The following is a 17660-nucleotide window of genomic DNA, read 5'->3' on the forward strand; positions in this document are numbered from 1 at the left end:
CATGTTGCAGCGTAGATCAGAATTTCATTCCTTCTTCAGGAGTGCTTTTCATGTATTTACCACATCTTTACATGTGGGCAAAGTGGGACCCAGGGAGAAGGGAGTTGCCTAAGGTTATTCTGCAAGACAGTGGCCTAGCTTGGATGAGAATTCAGTTCTCCTGTCTTCCCACTCTCCAGTGCCTCTTTCTCATCACTTCTACTATAGCGCCAACATGCATGCAGAGAGAATGGTTATTTTAATAGACTCCTGTGGCAGAATAATGGCTCTTTCCCAAAGATGTCCTTGTCCTAGTCCCTGGAACCTTTGAATATGTTATATTACTTGGCAAGGGAGAATTAAATTTTCAGACTGAATTCAGGTTTCTAATCAGCCAACCTTAAAAGAAGGAGATTATCTTGGGTCATCTGGGTGGGTCCAGTGTAATAACAATGGTCTTTAAAAGTGGAAAAGGGGATCAGAAAAGAGAACTAGAGAGATGGTGGTGTGGGACACACTTAGCTTTGCATTGCTGACTTTGGAGATGGAAGGCAGCCATAAGCCAAGGCATGTGGGCAGCCTCTAGAAGCTGGAGCAGGCAAGAAAACAGATTCTCCCCATAAGCTTCCAAAAAGAAACCCAGCCCTGCTGACACCTTGATTTTATCCCAGTGAGACCTCCAGAACTGTAAGATAAATTTGTGTTGTTTTAAAAGGCTAGATTTGTGATAATTTGTTACAGGAGCAGTAGGAAACTAATATAGCCCCAAAGATTTTCAGAGTCAAAGAAATTAAGCTCTAATGGTAGAATTTCAGGGCCTATGATAATAGCAAAGCATGGGCTTGGGAAGCAAACGGATAGAAATTAGTGAAAAAATTACTTTCTGTTTATCAGTTTCCTTGTCTCTAAGCTGAGTACTCACAAAATATAAAACATATAAAATAGTACTACTGAAAAGATTCAATGAGTTAATATATGTTGAGAACTTGACATCAAGTAAATAAAATTTCTTTATCATGCATGTATCCCTTGTCAACCTACCACTGTTACAACTTTTGTTGGTTCTTAGTTGAGGTTTATCTCCCCAACTGAATGTGACTCCATGAGAGCAGATATGCCATCAGTTTCACCCACTGCCTTGCACCATGCCTGGATCACAGAAGGTATTCAATAACTAATTGTCAAATGACTCACTGTTATCCAGTGTGATGACGACAATGATGATGTCAACTAGCTCTTACAGCTTGTGGGGCCAAAGCGTTCACAGATGTCACTTTAGCTCAGAGCAGGTCACCTTCCTCACCTTCACCTGCCCATAATGATACTAACCTTCCCCAGGTGTCTCAGAACCCCTTCTGCCGTCGATTTTAGGCACAGACCTGTATGATATACTCAAAGATCAGAGCCATGCTCCCCAGGGTGGTGACATTGGCCAGCATTGAGAAGATGGACAGCAGCCTGAGATTCTGGATGAACACCAGCAGGACCAGGAAGGGCAGAATTGTCAGCATGTAGAAGCGAATGTCCAGAATGGGAGTCAGCACCAGGATCTTCCTGGGTTGGCAATTGCTGGAGGTCATGTGGCCTTCTTCTACCATCTGATGTATTCATAATTCATAAGGAGCGTAGTTAGAAGTGTCAGATTAAATACAAAAGGCCGATTTAAGTTTCTATTTCAGATAATTCACAAGTAACTTTTTAGTCAGTATGTTCTAAATATTCCATAGGACATATTCACAGTAAAAAAACAAAACCAAACTTGCTGTGTTTATTGAAATACCAATTTAACTGGGTATTGCATATATATATTGCATATATATATATATGTATATACACACACACACGTATATACATATGTGTGTATGTGTGTGTTGTGTGTATATACATATACACATATATTTTTTTCCCCAAAATCTGGAAATCCCAACTGTGGTGCCCATGACTGTGACAATAAGAAACCCTTAGAATCTTAAAATCTCCTTTTGTCATCTAACCCAACCTCTTCTTTCCTGTCAAGTGGTTTCCTTTCATATACTCAGAGAATGGAAGTTGATTACAGAAGGATATCTTCTCTAACTTTAGCTAGTCCTAAAAACTAGAAAGCTCTGAGCAAAATCCATCTGCTTGAATATTTCATCTACAATACTTGCCATAGTTCTGGCTGTTTGAATGCACAAAACCAATTATGCTTCCTCTATCCACGAAGCTAAGAAAGAACGCATGACTGATTCATAATGCCTCTTGGTAAAGCAATGAGGGCCCGGACTGCAGCTTATTTGTCTCATATTTAATCAGACAACCCTGAGATACCTACAGTGAATTCCAGGAACACTTTTCAGGCTAAAAATTCTCAATGATTTCTGATTGGACATGATAGCAAGCCTCTTTTCCATCCTGGCTACTTCTCCGATGTTGCTTTGACTTCTCAATAATCCTCTTAACAAGTGACAGGACTGAGAGAACCCCCATGTAGACTGATGAGGAATGACAAATGAAACCATTTCCCCCCTCAATCTGAACACTACACTTTTGCTAATGCAGCCCTAGCAGTGGGATGTCTGCTTTTCTCCCACTCTGCCCAGAAGATCCTTTTCACCTGTTGCAAGTTGTCTGCCATAAACATAAAATAAACGCTGCAGAATCCCAGTTGGGTGGTGATTAATAAGAAGCTGACAGTGTACCTGAAGGGGAAAAGAAGAGACAGATAGAGGGAGAAAACAAATTACTTTTTAAAACGTATTTGTTTTTATTTTTTGAAGTGATTATTTCTGTTGTTATTATTTTTAATACTCTGCTACATTTTTTTTATGTTAAAAAAATTTTCAAGCCGGGCGCCTGGGTGGCTCAGTGGGTTAAAGCCTCTGCCTTCGGCTCAGGTCATGATCCCATCATCGAGCCCTGCATCGGGCTCTCCGCTCGGCAGTGAGCCTGCTTCCTCCTCTCTCTCTGCCTACTTGTGATCTCTGTCAAATAAATAAATAAAATATTTAAAAAAATTTTTCAAGCCCATAGAAACAATTGAAAGACTGATATAATTAACATCAATATGTCATTGAACTTAATATGCCAATTGTTAACTTTTGGCCCTAACTGCATTATATAAGTATGGATTTGTATATGAATGTACGTATTCATCCTCCCACACAGGCATTCTTTTTCAGAACTACTGCAGATATCATAATACTTCAACTGTAACTCCCTCAGCATATCCCTCTGGAGACTATGATCCAGAAAATCAACCTCAACGTCCTCTAATATATAGTCCATGTTTTAAAGAACCCAATTGTCTCCAAAATATCTCTTAAGCTATTATTTATTTTTTGGATTCAGGATCTAATTGAGGTTTCTATACTGCATGTGGCTGTATCTCTAGTCTTTATCCACGTAGACCAGTCTGTGAACATCCACATTCTTTGATTTTCCATGACATTGGCTTTTGGGGGAAGAATTCAGGACAATTGTCTTGTAGAATGTCCCACACTGTAGACTTGGAAGATTGCTTCCTCATGATTAGACTCAGGTAAGTATATTTGGCAAGCATACTGCATAGGTGATATTTGGTATTTTTTCCATCATATTGGGAGGCCCATGCTGTCCTGTGGCTCCTCTGTGATGATGACTGTCAGATGAGTCCATTGTAAATGCACATTTAACCTCGTTATAATCTGGAAGTAAAGCTTTGAGATGGCATGAATATCTTGTTCCTTTCCAACCAAGGTTTTTGACATTCATTGGTGATCCTTGTTTGAATCAATTATTTCATCGGTGACAGAGTGATGGTTTTCTCATTCTATCTGGCATTTTTTCTAAATTTATCAGTTGGTATTTAAGAAGGATATATTCTTCCTCTTTTGGGGTATCACACAAAAAAACTCACTCTAATTTTTAAAATTTAGTATGTTATACTCCATTATGGTCATTATTCTTTTGTATTCTTCAATTGTCCCAAAATTGGAGATGCATTTATTGTTTAAGGGAACAAAAATATGATCAGTTTAGATGAAATCGGATGTGTTCAGGGTAATATAGCCTTAGAGCAGTGGTTTTCAAAGTTGGGGTGCAGTACCACTTGCATCAGAATTACCTGAGGTTTATGCAAAAAAATACAGATTCCTGACTCTTGTATCAGCCTCTGAAATCAGAAGCTCAGTATCATGTCAGACCAGAATAGAGATGTTTCTCTCTTTATGATGGAAATTTTTAAACATATACAAAAGGAATGACAATAATCCATTACTCCTCACCTGCCAATCCCAGCTTCAACAGTTATTAACTTTTTGCCAGTCCTCTTCTATCTCTCCCTTTACCCCTACGACACACATGCTTGTTTGTTGGAGTATTTGTAGCAGATTAGAGAATTTAAGGCAATTCATCTGTAAATAATTCCATACATAACTTTAATGGATAAGGACTTACTATATATAGATCTCCAAAATGCCATTATCATCCCTCCAAAATTAGTAATAATTTCTTCATATCATTTAATAACAGTCCATATTCAGATTTCTCTAATTGTCTTAAAAATATCTATTTTACTGCTGGTTTCTAAACAAGTCTATACATTGCGTTTTGTTATTACTACGACATCTCTTAAGTTTTTAGAGCTGTTGCATTCCCCTCGCTCTGCTTTTTTTTTTTTTTCCCCTTTGCAATTTTTAACCGTTTAGGGGGTGTTGAAGATACCAGATAATTTATCTTGTAGTATGTCCCACTTCCTAGATTTGGTTGATGACTTCTTCATAATGTCAGTTAATGCATTTCTCCATACCCCATGTTTCCTGTAAACTGGTATTAGATCTAGCAGCTTGACTAGATTGAGGTTCTTTATTCCTCTCTCTGGCAAGAATATTTCCAGGGCGATACTCTGTACTCCCTACTGTATTCCATTATAAGACACATTGTGTCTGGTTATCCCATGTCTAGACATGAGATGCTATGATTAATACCTGGGGTTGGGTGGTGTCAGTGTTTTCTTCCTATATAAAGTCTCCCAATGACTTTTCACCTCGTGGCTTGAGCACCCATTGATGATTATTGCCTACCTCATGCTCCCACATATCCCTTAGCACACTAAAAATTACAAATCATTGTTTAAAATATGTTCCTAACTCTTTTTCAGTTACTGGGCCTCTCGAGAAATGGTACAATGTAATGGGTGGGAGCTAGAAGTTCAGGATTCTAGTTCTTGCTCTGCCACTAAATTCCTGTGTGATGTTGGGTAGCTTTATTGCCCTATTTGGCTCTATATTTCGCCATTGAATAGGCATGCATATGGTGGTATCTAAGGACCCTTCCTACCCAAAAGTTCTGATTAGGGGTTATCTGAAACATAAAACTTGGGGAGAGAGGATGAGTGTTTGTGAGTCATTCATTCATTATTGCCCCATGACCTCACCTGTCTGATAATCAGAGTGTCTCCTGATCAAGAGAGCAATGACCTACTGAGAGTCACAAGAGAGGAGCTGCAGAAAGGATCGTGGCAGCCACAATACTGACTCACTACCTCCTGAAGGACTCTGCTGGGAAAGGCTGGAATGTTAGGTTTGGGTCGAATTTCGGTGCAACACCTATCTGTATCTGTTCATGGACCTGTTATTTTTTTCCTTATGAGCCTTGGTCGTCACATATTTCCAGGACAATAAAAACCCTCCCTGCCTATCTATAAAGTCAAGGAGATAATAAGAGATGCTAAGACACAGAAAGTCATCTTGTATTACAGGTACTTTTTATCAACAAGGGAGCAGCCTGAATGTTCACTATTAGGGGAAGACTTAAATGCAACTATGGCACATGTCTCCACTGAGGAACATTCTGAGCCTTAAAAAATAATCATGTAAGCCCAGGACCATCCTAAGCTGCCACAGGACACCATGAAGTTGCTGCCAGTCTTTGAGCCTGGAGACATGCCCAGGAAAGCAACATGGTAGACCTTGACTGTACCGCGCACCAGCCCCTTGCCCCAAGACAGCTCCTGTGCTCGAGTTGGCCACAGCTGCTCATATTTACCCACAGTTGGTGATGCCAAGAGAGAGAAGGTCTTCATTGTTGGGAGAGCAGATCCAAGCAAGAGCTTCTCTGCTGTGCACAGCACAGGTCCGGGAACACACCAGTAGGATTTAGCCACCCTGGAGGGCCTCTTGCTCCATTACAAGCATGCCAGCTCCATTTCCTCTTGTGCACCTCATAGCATCTGGGTGTTTGGAGGTCAGGAAACTGAAATTGCCTACAAGTTCCGAATCGTGGAACTAGGACTTTGAGACCATGCCAGAGGTAAGCAGTCCCCCACCGACCCCAAGAACATTCCACACATCATGCAGCCATTGAAAACCAGTTGTATGTCTTTGCAGGTGGAAAGAGAGGTGCCCAGCCCAACTGGGGTGTGAAGCTGCATGTGTTTGACACAGACACTCTAACCTGGTCACAGACAGACACTTGGAAAACCTCCGCCCCTCATATGACAGTGGCAGTAAGAGACAAACGTCTTCATCCACGAGGCTTGGTAGGGGACAAATTCTATGATAATGTCCATTGCACTGATTAAAGTGACATGAAGTGGCAAAGGCTAAGTCCCACTGGGGCACCTCCCATAGGCTGTGATGCGCACTCAACTGAGATTATGGGGAAACACCTGCATATCTTTGTAGGGGTGACTCTTCCACGCAGCAACACTGGACACAATGTACCAGTATTACATAGAAAAGCAGCATTGGATGGACTTTGCTTAAATCTGAAAATTTTGGAGGCACCTGGGTGGCTCAGTGGATTAAGCCTCTGCCTTCGGCTCAGGTCATGATCTCGGGATCCTGGGATCTGGCCCCACATCGGACTCTCTGCTGGGCAGGGAGCCTGCTTCCCCCTCTCTCTGCCTGCCTCTTTGCCTACTTGTGATCTCTCTCTCTGTCAAATAAATAAATAAAATCTTTTTTTAAAATCTGAAAATTTTCTACCACCTGGACGTTCAGATCATTCTATGTGTGTCATTCCATGGCCATTGATGTGTACTTCTGAGAAAGAAGATTCAAATTTGTCACTCTGAACTGTGATACTGAGAAAGGGACTTCCACTGACAAAGGAGTGACCCAAGATGCCGACTCACATGAAGAATGTCATACTGACACACTCCTGTTTTGCGTTTGGTGGGATGAATACAGAAGGGGAAATCTATAGTGATTGTATTGTGATTATAGTTGACTAATAAATCCCATATTTCTATTAAATGACAAAAAAAAATAACCAGGTAGATCTTTATGTCCCAGCATGGAAAGAAATTAGAGATATATTATTAGATGAAAAAGCAAATTTCAAAAACGAAATTCTACTTAGTGTACAAGAAAATGCTAAATGAAACTTGTATTTCCACTCACACATGTATATTCATGTACCTGTAGAGATAAAGTCTAGAAGAATATTTACTAACTAGGTATCAGTTGTTACTTATAGGATGAAGAGGGGCTGGGGATGGAGCAATGTCTTGTTGGTTGGCTTGTAACAACAATGTATTCATTTAACCCTGTAACTAGGAATAAGGGAAGACCAGGTGAGGATTATTATTGTTCTTACTACTCCCACCACTACTGCTACAACATTTATGAGTACTACCTTCCCCACACCGAGTGGGTCCTCAGCCAGGCGTTTGGACAGGTTTCCAGGCTGTACATCATGGCCTCTCCATAGTTCACGAAAGTCTTTTGCAGTCTAGGGAAAGGGCAAGCAATGTACAACTTAAAGCATTTTTGTTAAGGGTATACTTTACTCCCAAAGTGAGTAATTATTATATATTTGTGTGTTAGCATGGAACATTCTGGAAATTTTCTAGCAATGGTATTAACAAGATATTTTATAATACACATTTACAACTTTCAGGAGACTGCCTTTTTTTTCTTTGTTGTAGTTGTCTTCTTAAACAATAATATTTAAGTGAAAAAAGATTTTTAAGGAAATAGTAGCTTTGCCTTGACTTAAGTCTACAAACCAGGGAAGAGGGGTCATGAAAGGTGTGCAAACCTAGTCAGGGGGAGTAGGAAGTAGAAAAGGGGGTTTGGGTATGACCAAGCCAGTGATAGTCTTTTCTGGACTTAATTCCCTCCCTCCCACTGCTGAGGGTGTTAGAACATTTGAGATACCTGCCCCAGACTAGGTCCCATGCAAATATGGTACTCAGGCTTCTGCCAAGCACCCCTGTAGGATGTGACACCTAAGTTGCTGTCTGTCTTGTCCCTCTGCCCTAGATGGCCCTTCCTAAGGGCAGGGAAAACCCTACTGAAGAACCATCTGTGAGCAGGGGGAGCCGCAGCAGGGGGCCAAGGGATGGACTCCAACTGCTAACTGAGGGACGTAGCTGGGAATGGGAAGGAGACCCAGACTTGGGTCTTGGGTTAAAATCCCAACACACCCCCCTTCAGATGGCTGAGAGGCCTTGAATAAGTCTCTTTAGACTTCTGAGCCACACCATCTGGGTTTGGGGGAGGAGATGGTGACTGATGAATGTGGAGATGCTGCTGGAAATATGGCATAATCCTTCCATTTTTATTATTGTTCATTACGCTGGGCACTCCCTTATAAATGAGGTCATCACATTGCATAGGAGTGGTATATTTATTCGTCTGAGGGTTACAAATTCAAAAACTGCGGGGCATGAGGTATCAGTGATAAGGGGAGAGGGGCTGGTGTACCACAGAAGAGGGAAGAGTAGAGACTGTAGCAATCCCCTGCTACACATCCTATTCTAAGAGGGATTGACCGGGACTTGGTTCCCCCTGAGCAATAAGGAATGAGACCCCAGAGCTGCCAGATTATCTAACTGGCAAGGAGAAGGTGAAGTTTGTTTTTTTCCTAATGTGAAATCTCCAGGTTTTTAAACATAGGCTAAAACAAAACAAAACAAAAATTGTGAAGCTCTTAGACCATCAGTCTGTAAACTCTATATTAGAAAAAAAGAAAAAACAACTCATAAAAAAAAAATCAGGGGGCACCTGGGTGGCTCAGGCAGTTAAGCCTCTGCCTTCAGCTCAGGTCATGATCTCGGGTTCCTGGGATGGAGCCCCGCATCAGGCTCCCTGCTCAGCGGGGAGTCTACTTCTCCCTCTGCCATCTCCCCACCCAAGTTTATGGTCTCACTCTCTCTCTCAAATAAATAAAATCTTTTTAAAAACCAGGAAAAGGCTTATCATGGCTTAGGCATCAGAAACCTACAAGGTGATATTATTGTCCCAGCAAGAGATGTGCAGAATTGTTGGAGCGGGTCCCACAGGTCTTTGAATACCAGCTCTGCCACTTCCTAGCTGTGTGACCCTGAGCAAGACGTTCAGTTCACCTAGGTCTCAGTTTCCTCTTGTGTAAGATGGGGACAATAATAGTGCCTGCTGTAAAAGTTTACTGTAAGGAGTAAATAAAAGAAGGCTTCTAAAGCTCTGGCCATGTACCTCGCACATGTAATTGCGCAGTAAATTTAATTGTTGAATGAATAAATGCTCTTACAAGTGTTTTGGTGAGCTGGAAAGTGCCCTACAAGTTAGGTGTGACTGATGAGTAGTCCGGACACACCTGTTTGGGTTTGATAATTTGGCTTTAGGAGGAGTTTCTGTTACTCTCTCTACTTTGACCTATGGGGAGTTTCTGCATATCAGCAAGGACCCCTCTGGATTTGTGTGGCTCGGGAGCAGATAAGGGTTGTACACAGAAAGCCACCAGGCAGTTGGCTGTAAGGAATTACTAATCACCCATGAATTGTTGGTTTGTAAATATGCAACTCTCAGCATTGTTCACCTTCATTGCATTTGTCTTCTCTTTCAGGAATTTCTTTTGCGTTGGGAGTTTCAAATATGGAAACACTGAGTATTTGTATGTATGCTTTATCAATGACCAGAGCCATTGTGTATTATTCATTTCAACTATGGTTTTTGCTTTTACTGAATTGTCCCAGAAAGGGTTTCCCTGGCCCAAACTGCCCTTCCAAGGTATGTGTCTTGGAATTAGGCGGAGGGTGGGTGTGGGGAGTAAGGGAGAAAGAAGGACATCCTAAGTATCATGCATACTCATGGTAGTTTCTAGGGCACGCTTGCATCTTTTATCACCTTTGATCTTTCCAGGTACAGATATTTAGAGTCAGATGGTGCGGGAACTTGACAAAGTCATCTAGCAGGTTAGCAGAGTGGGGCCGGGACAGAGGAGTTTCCCCTTGCGATTGTATCCCTGTCTCCAGCACTTCTATAGAATCTAGAGCAGTAGGTGCATGGTTGGAGAAGTGGCTCATTAAGTGGGTCAGTGGCCAAAGGAAACTCAACACAGACGGGGCCTGGCACTGGGGGGAGAGAGAAGCAAGATTCTCACCTCTGACCAAGGTGATGGGCACAGTTCAACAGGATGACCATGCAGTGCACAGTGAGGATCCCGATGGCCAGGAGGCTGATAGGACCCACCTAGGCGGGGAAAGAGGGGTGGGAACAGTGAGCCATACATTGATCATTCCCATAACTGGTCCTCTCCTAGTCTGGGTGCTAGGGTGTCCCTCTCATGATAAAGCTGCCTCTGGGATGGAGGTCCTTGCCTGAATGTCCTTGTGCCCCTAGGCAGTCTAGTCTGAATGCCCTTTTTAGCATCACTGCAAAGTAGCTGCCCAGTCTCTGCTAGGGTACTTCTCATGACTAGCCTACCACCTCCACAGACAACCCATGCCTTTCCTCATCTGCCTTGGGTTCTGCCTTCTAGATCCCTCATTCCTTCTTCACACCCTAGCCCTCACCTCCTTCAAGATACTGGAAGACCAAGGTTTCACTTAGGACTTGGCTCTCTTCTTCTAGTGTAGAGTTACAAATGGGGACATTAGCGATATTTTGGACCAGATGATTCTATGTTGTGGAGGCCCTATTGTGCATTGCAGAATGTCCAGCTTATTCGTTGGTCTCTATTCAAGCATTAGCGGCACCCCCTCTCCCCATGAGTTGTGACAGCTGAGAATGTCTCTAGACACTGTAAATGTCTTGGGAGGTGTGTGTGCAAAATTGTCCCCAGTTGAGTATCATTGTTCTAGTATGTCTAATTTGTCATTAACCCTATTATTTTTTAAGGACTATATAGTTAAGGTGTACAACACGACAATTTGACGTACATATACATAGTGAAATGTTTACTGCAGTCAAGCTAATAAAACTATCTTATTCTCACATAGTTTCCATTTTTGTGTGATGAGATTAAAAAACCAGAACTCATTATTAATCCTAATCTCTCAGATATGATCAGAGGGGCATAGAGGAAAGAGAGACTCCCTCATCTCCTCTGTGCTGGTCACTCGTCATGCCTTTATAGATGTGACCTGATGGAACATTATCACAAAGTAACAAATGAGAGATCAAGAGCACCACTAGATTTCACTAGAACACAGCCTCCATATAAGAGGTACTTCCTTTGATCCTGTTTAGTTCTTTTTTTTTTCTTTTAAAAAAATTTTTTTTATCCTGTTTACTTCTACATTTGCAGTGCCTAAGGATGCACATAGTAGGTGCTCAGTATGTACTTCTCAAATGAACCATGATCAGAAGTTCTGGTGGGAAATGGAGGGCAGAGAAAATATCAAATGGTTCTTAGGAAGCAAAAGTCAGAGGGTAAGAGAGCTATCTTCAAATACCACACAGGCAAAGAGAGTTTGGCTGGAGGCCATGTGGTAATAATACTCTTCAGAGGTTCTAGAACCCTGAGGATTCCAAAGGGGGAGAGTCTCATCTGTGGGTTGGAACTGCCTCGGACTGCAAGTCACGTCAGAAGCAGCCAGAGTTTTGATATGCCTTCTTTTTGACATGTGGGTCCCTTACCAGGCCTGAAGAGGAGGAGAAATAAGCATCATCTAAATGGAAATCACATATTTTGCATCAATTCAGTTCAATAGACATGAATTGGGACTTCCTGTGTGTCCTGTCTCTACAGCAGGTATTGTGAGGAGGTGTAAGAATGCATTAGAGAGTTCCTGCCCTCAGGGCTTTCAGGTAAATGAGGAAGGTAGGTATTCTAAAATATTATCTCATCTTTGTAAGAATTCTGGGTGTGGTAGATATAAGTTCTAGAAAAACACAAGGAGATGATGGCATTAATTTTAGTAGGAAATAGTAAAGTTTCGCAGAGGAGGCAGATTTCAAAAGACAGAAATGAGGGAGAAGGAATAGTAGGAGGCAAGAGATAGAGGTGGGATGACATGGGGTGTCAGGGGACAGGTGAGGCCTTTGCTATCCTCTTCTTCTAGGCCACTTTCTCACAGTCAGCCTCAGGGTTCGAACCAAGAGGCAGTGCTCAAATGCCTGCAGGGACCAGGCTGCTAAGGTAAATGACTGAAATGGGCTGGTTACAGTTCTAGGGAGTGGGAGGACTGTGATGAAGCAGATTGAGTGCCAGTATGTGAGTGTGGGGGGTCTTTAAGAATAGTGGTGGGTGGGGGAATTGGAGGAAGGGGGCCAAGAGGTACAAACTTCCAGTTATGAGATAAACAGGTACAACATGATGACCATAGTTAACACTGCTGTATGGTATGCCTGAAAGTTGCAAAGTATATGATAAATTATATATATATATATATATATATATATATATTACCACAGTAAGTTTGGTTAACATATATGTATATGTGTGTATATGTGCCATATATATATGTATATACATATACATATATGTATATGCAATACATGTATACCAAGTCATTATGTGGTACACCTTAAGCATATATGGTATTATATGCCATTTATATCTCAATAAAACTGGGGGAGGGAGAGTAATAGCCTCTAGGAGCTCCTCTCTAGGAGCACTCCATTTGGTTCCAGGCTGACTCTGGTGGATTGATGCCAAGAGGCACATTTCCTGTTGCAGAGGGTACCCCCAAATTGGCCATTGATAACACAGAGGACTTAGAGGTCCACTGCCCCTTCTCCCCAAATGGGTAAAGCTAGTTTCCATTGCACAGGTCCCTCTTACCAATAAGCCAGCATTTTTCATGGCCAAGGGAAGCCCCAGGAGTCCTGTGCCAATGTTGCATTTCAATAAATGGATCAACGTTTGCATGATCCTGTAGGGGGAGAGTAGGGAGACAAGAGGTTATGTTAGTATATGGGAAAGGTGACCCAAAGCTCAGGTTCCTTTCAGCATCTCCAGAACCCTCTCTTGGGAAGAGGGACAAAAACCAGATGAAGTGGCCCCTGTAACATCTGATCCAGGGCTGGTGCTAGTTTAGGTGACTCAACAAATATTTAACACACAATAGGCTCTAATGAAATAATTCACAATTGTATTCATCCAATGATTTCTTTCATAACTTATTCACTCACATAATATTTATTGAGATGTATTAGCTGCTTTACATTTAGATGATCAATGAAAAAACCTAATAGTAGTTTTCTCAATTTCTAGAGTAATTATTGATGCCAGGTCATGTATTAATTTTACTCACTAGAAAGAACATAACTTCTCACGACATATGGAGTATTTACTGGTTCTAGTTCACTCCATCCAGTTACTCAACAAACATTCCCCGAACTATTCCATGCTCTGCATTGGATACAATTTAATAATAATTGTTATCATGCATACAGAATGCTTACTACGTGCCTGGCAGGGGGCTGGGTACAGGGTTCTAAACACCCTCCACGCCTGTGCTAGCAGTTCCTGTCCAGGCACCACATGTCCGTTGGGAAGGGAGAAAGGGGGACAAGATCCCGAGAAGAGAATCAAGAAGGAACTGAAATGAAAAGCTGAGTTCAAGAGCAATGAATTCAGAGGTAAAGAGCACTGAGTTCTGAGTTCTAGTTCTGCCATTAACCTCTGAAATTTGGTCACTATTTTGGAAAGACCCTTAGTTGCTTACATTTTCTGCTTTTTCATCTGCCAAAAAAGAGAAAGAAATAATAAAAACAAACAAACAAACAAAAAAAGATTCCATGACAAAGGAAAAGAGAGAGAGAGCGAGAGAGAGCAAGGGAATAATTCTTGTCCTTACTTCCAGGGAAGTGGTAAAAATCCAAAGAGGTAATGATAATAGGAATCCTGGAACCATGAAGCGCATCTAAGAAGTGAGGCATCATCACTACCGCCATCACCATCATCACCATCCTCTCTTCATCTTCAGCATCATCATAAGGTCTGACCTTATGGTGCTCACCTGCTAAAAGGACTCCCTTGAAGGGGAAGCAGAGCTGGAATGAAGGCAAGTAAGGGCTGGTTTAAGCAGGTAGAAGTGTCCCTTCCTCCTGGAATAAAAGGGACCTTGAGGAGGCCATTAGAGGGAACTCCTTGTGCAGTCTTAGAACTTTCTAGAGGCAGACTGCCTCGGTCACAGAGTGAGTCCCTTAGAGACAGTGTTCAGATCTACAGGGCTTTGTCCCATCGGTTAGGGAGTTAGGGCTGTGTCCAATTTTATAATTCAATACAGACCTGGGAGAAGGGTTGGGGCTGAGAGAACAGGGTAGGCCCTTGGGGCCCCCCTGACTTTCTGCATCTTCATTAATTTGGTCTATTCACCTGAGGATGGGGGTGGGCACCTGTTGTCGCTTCACTGCCAAGAAGACATTTATGACTTTTATTTCTTGATAACTGCAATTATTGGAAAATATGTCAAAACAAAAACAAAACACTACTTTTTATGTTTTGTCAGTTTCTTAGTAGCAATTTCTCCGACATGTGCTCTTCTCCCTGCTTCCTGCCTTCTGTCCTTCCGTTTCTTACTTCTTGCCTACAAGCAGCATCTTGTCCAAGTTGAATCAGATCTCTTGAAAAAGGTGAAATCAGCTTTGAAGAAACTGGATGCCCTAGCTAACAGCATTATAGATCAGGGCCTTGGAGAGTAAAATCCATGTTGGGGTTAAAAAAAAAACGTTCTTTTTCTTTGAGAAATGATACATTACTATTGTAAAACGAAACACCAAAATTCCACTAATTGGAAATAAGCACTGTTAGCATTTTGACTAGCACTTCTCTGGGTGTTTGTTTGTTTTTAAAGATACACACTTTTACACATGCAGAACCATTATAATACTGTATCCTAAATTAATTTTCTTTATGAATGGTATGTCCTACACATTTTCCACAGATTTCCTTCATCACCTGTAAAGGCCATATTGCATTCTACTGTATGTATGTACCATACTTTATTTAAATAATGTGTTACTGTTTCTAAATCTTCAATATTATAGACAGTACTTCAATAAAATTATGCATACCTGTTGTTATCTCATTAGGAAAAATTCCTAGAAGTGGTGTTTATTGATCAAAGGATGTATTTATTTATATTTGTACTTAAAAAATACCTAAGTAGGGGCACCTGGGTGGCTCAGTAGGTTAAGCCTCTGCCTTCGGCCAGGGTTATGATCTCAGGGTCCTGGGATCGAGCCCCACATCGGGCTCTCTGCTCAGCAAGAAGCCCGCTTCCCCCTCTCTCTCTGCCAGCCTCTCTGCCTACTTGTGATCTCTCTGTCAAATAAATAAAATACCTAAGTAACATGGATATGAAATTCAAAAGGCAGAACAAAAACAAGAACCAGAAAACCTTATTAGTAAGTATACATCATTCTGCCTCTCAGTCTCCGCATTCTCTCACTCCAAAGCAGCCACTGCTTCCTACTCTGTGTGTGTGTATGTAGGTGTGTACTTTCAAAGGAAGCATATGTCAAGTCGGTATTTGTATGTTTTATATAAGCAGGTGTTAAGGGACACCTGGGCGGCTCAGTCAGTTAAGCCACTGCCTTTGGCTCAGGTCATGATCCCAGGGTCCTGGGATCGAGTCCCCCATCGGGCTCCTTGCTCGGCAGGGAGCCTGCTTCTCTATCCACCTCTGCCTACCACTCTGCCTGCTTGTGCTCTCTCGCGCTCTTTCTCTCTCTCTGACAAATAAATAATATCTTAAAAAAAAAATAGGGGTTAAGATTTGACGTACATTACAACATTGCCATTTGGAAATACACCCGTTTAAGTCTTCCTAGAAGAACACGAGTGAGGGCATTTCCTGACATCCTTATCCACCTTGGATATTGTCATATTCAATCTCGTTATGCCCAGGGCTATTATTGGATCTGATTACTAGATAATAGTCTAACTGCCAGTAAAGTTCTAAGAAAAAGTTCCATGTGTCTGAGTTTGTAGCAGTAGAAGCAGGGACATGGGGCTAGGAGGTTACCTTTTGTTTCCCGGGTGGGTTTGCAGGAAGGAGGGAGGGAAGGAGAATAATAGGAATGAATAAAGCAGATGCAGAAAGAGAGGAAAGCAGTCTGAAACTGAGGAAGAGCACGCAGCCAGCCTGTGATGAAAACTGTTCCTAGAATCAAGCTCATGTTGGGATGCCTACTCTATTTGGGTTCTCTGCAAAAGCTAGGAGACAGGTGTAATAGTACAGAGAGCCACACAGATGAACTTTCTTGGATTTGGCTTTCTTATTTCCTCCATGTATCTCCTGTTCAATGAGGCTAAGGGTGTTAGGAAGAGAGAAGTAGGCAGAGGTGGCCCAGCGCTGTGAAGGCAGCAGCACTTGGCCTCAGGTCTGGAAGGGCAGTGCAGCCACTTACGATAATCCATTGGCTTCCTCAGCAGGATAGACATTCTGTGAAGCAACACCACTCCTACTCTCTAAGAGTGACTTGGACCCGTCATCCAAGTTGCTGGGCGCACTGTTGAAGTCCTTTCCAAGCAGTGACGTCTTCAACATGGCGGATGGGTGGTGGCAGAACAGGTTGAAAGCCTGTAATAGCCTTGAACCAGCTTCCCATGGGTTTTTCTCCAGAGAAACCAAGGCCGCAGCCCCAAGATGCTGGTTCCTGTTTCCCGAGGGTGTCTGACCCAGACTGAAGCCCAAATGTGCGAATCAGTTAAGCGCTGTGGCAGGGGAAGTTGATGTTGACTATGCCTCACTTGGCTTTTGGGGGACTTGAGAGTCTCATCTCAGCGTGACCCTCAGGACCCCTCACCATTTGGTCGGCCACACGCCAGGACTTACCTGGGCTTCCAGTCCCTCCCAGGTCAGCCCTAAGTGCTATAGGGCAAAGAGAAGAGTGTGACCGGGAGGAGGAAGTCACCATTGGACTGCAGGTCCTGGTGCCTGGATGGGGGGCCAGGTTCAGCGCTTGTCTACCTCTGTGAGGAGGAAGCCAGAGCTACCTCACAATGAGGCCTGCCCAGCCAATAAAGTGCTACAGAATCCCTGGATGCAGGTGTGGCCCAATCGAGACTGATCCAGCCACCACCTTCCCTGGGTGGGAATGAAGAGTGTCTTCTAAGGCCCAGTTCAAGTGCCACCTGCTCAGAATTCCTGTCCAGGAAGGGCGTATGTTCCGCACTACTTGGAAGGGAGTACTTTTAAAAAATAATTTAAACTTTTAAGAACTTGAAAAACTTTAAAAAAATAATTTATTCAACAACTATCTATTGAGCACCTAAGATATACTAGGTACTGTTCTCCCTCCTGGGAATACATTAGGGTAGAAATTTATTACAATCTCTACGCTCATGGAACTGCAGTCTACTGAGGAGACAGACAGCAAACAAATATGTCAAGTTATGTTAGTTGGTAATCAGTACTATAGAGAAAAATAGAGGAGTAAAGGGGAATGTGAAGTGCTGACTGGGATAGAGAGGGCTGCAATCCTAGATGGGGTGGTCAGAGAGATCCTCACTGAGAAACTGACATCTGAGTAAAGGGCTGAATGGGATGAGGGAACATG

At 42.4% G+C, this 17660-nt stretch overlaps 1 protein-coding gene and 1 pseudogene across 7 annotated transcripts in view; one reads left to right on the forward strand and one right to left on the reverse strand.

Moving 5' to 3' along the window:
• Window positions 1–17106, reverse strand: part of SLC36A3 (solute carrier family 36 member 3) — a 50221-nt gene extending 33115 nt beyond the window's left edge. For 3 of the 7 annotated variants that reach the window (XM_047729562.1, XM_047729565.1, XM_047729564.1), the window contains exons 1-6: window positions 16509–17106; window positions 12934–13024; window positions 10309–10397; window positions 7579–7674; window positions 2576–2660; window positions 1359–1577 (exon numbers count right to left, since the gene is read on the reverse strand). In XM_047729562.1, the coding sequence (XP_047585518.1) occupies window positions 1359–1577; window positions 2576–2660; window positions 7579–7674; window positions 10309–10397; window positions 12934–13024; window positions 16509–16648 (720 nt within the window). In that variant the 5' untranslated portion in view covers window positions 16649–17106. Of the gene's footprint in view, window positions 1–1358; window positions 1578–2575; window positions 2661–7578; window positions 7675–10308; window positions 10398–11469; window positions 11592–12933; window positions 13025–16508 lie in introns of those variants that run through there. The other 4 variants (XM_047729561.1, XM_047729560.1, XM_047729563.1 and 1 more) reach the window with 3 other exon arrangements.
• LOC125099933 (rab9 effector protein with kelch motifs-like) lies at window positions 5850–7174 on the forward strand (annotated as a pseudogene).
• Window positions 17107–17660: the final 554 nt, after the last annotated feature.

Source organism: Lutra lutra, chromosome 5 (genome assembly GCF_902655055.1).
Source record: "Lutra lutra chromosome 5, mLutLut1.2, whole genome shotgun sequence".
NCBI classification, from domain to species: Eukaryota; Metazoa; Chordata; class Mammalia; order Carnivora; family Mustelidae; genus Lutra; species Lutra lutra.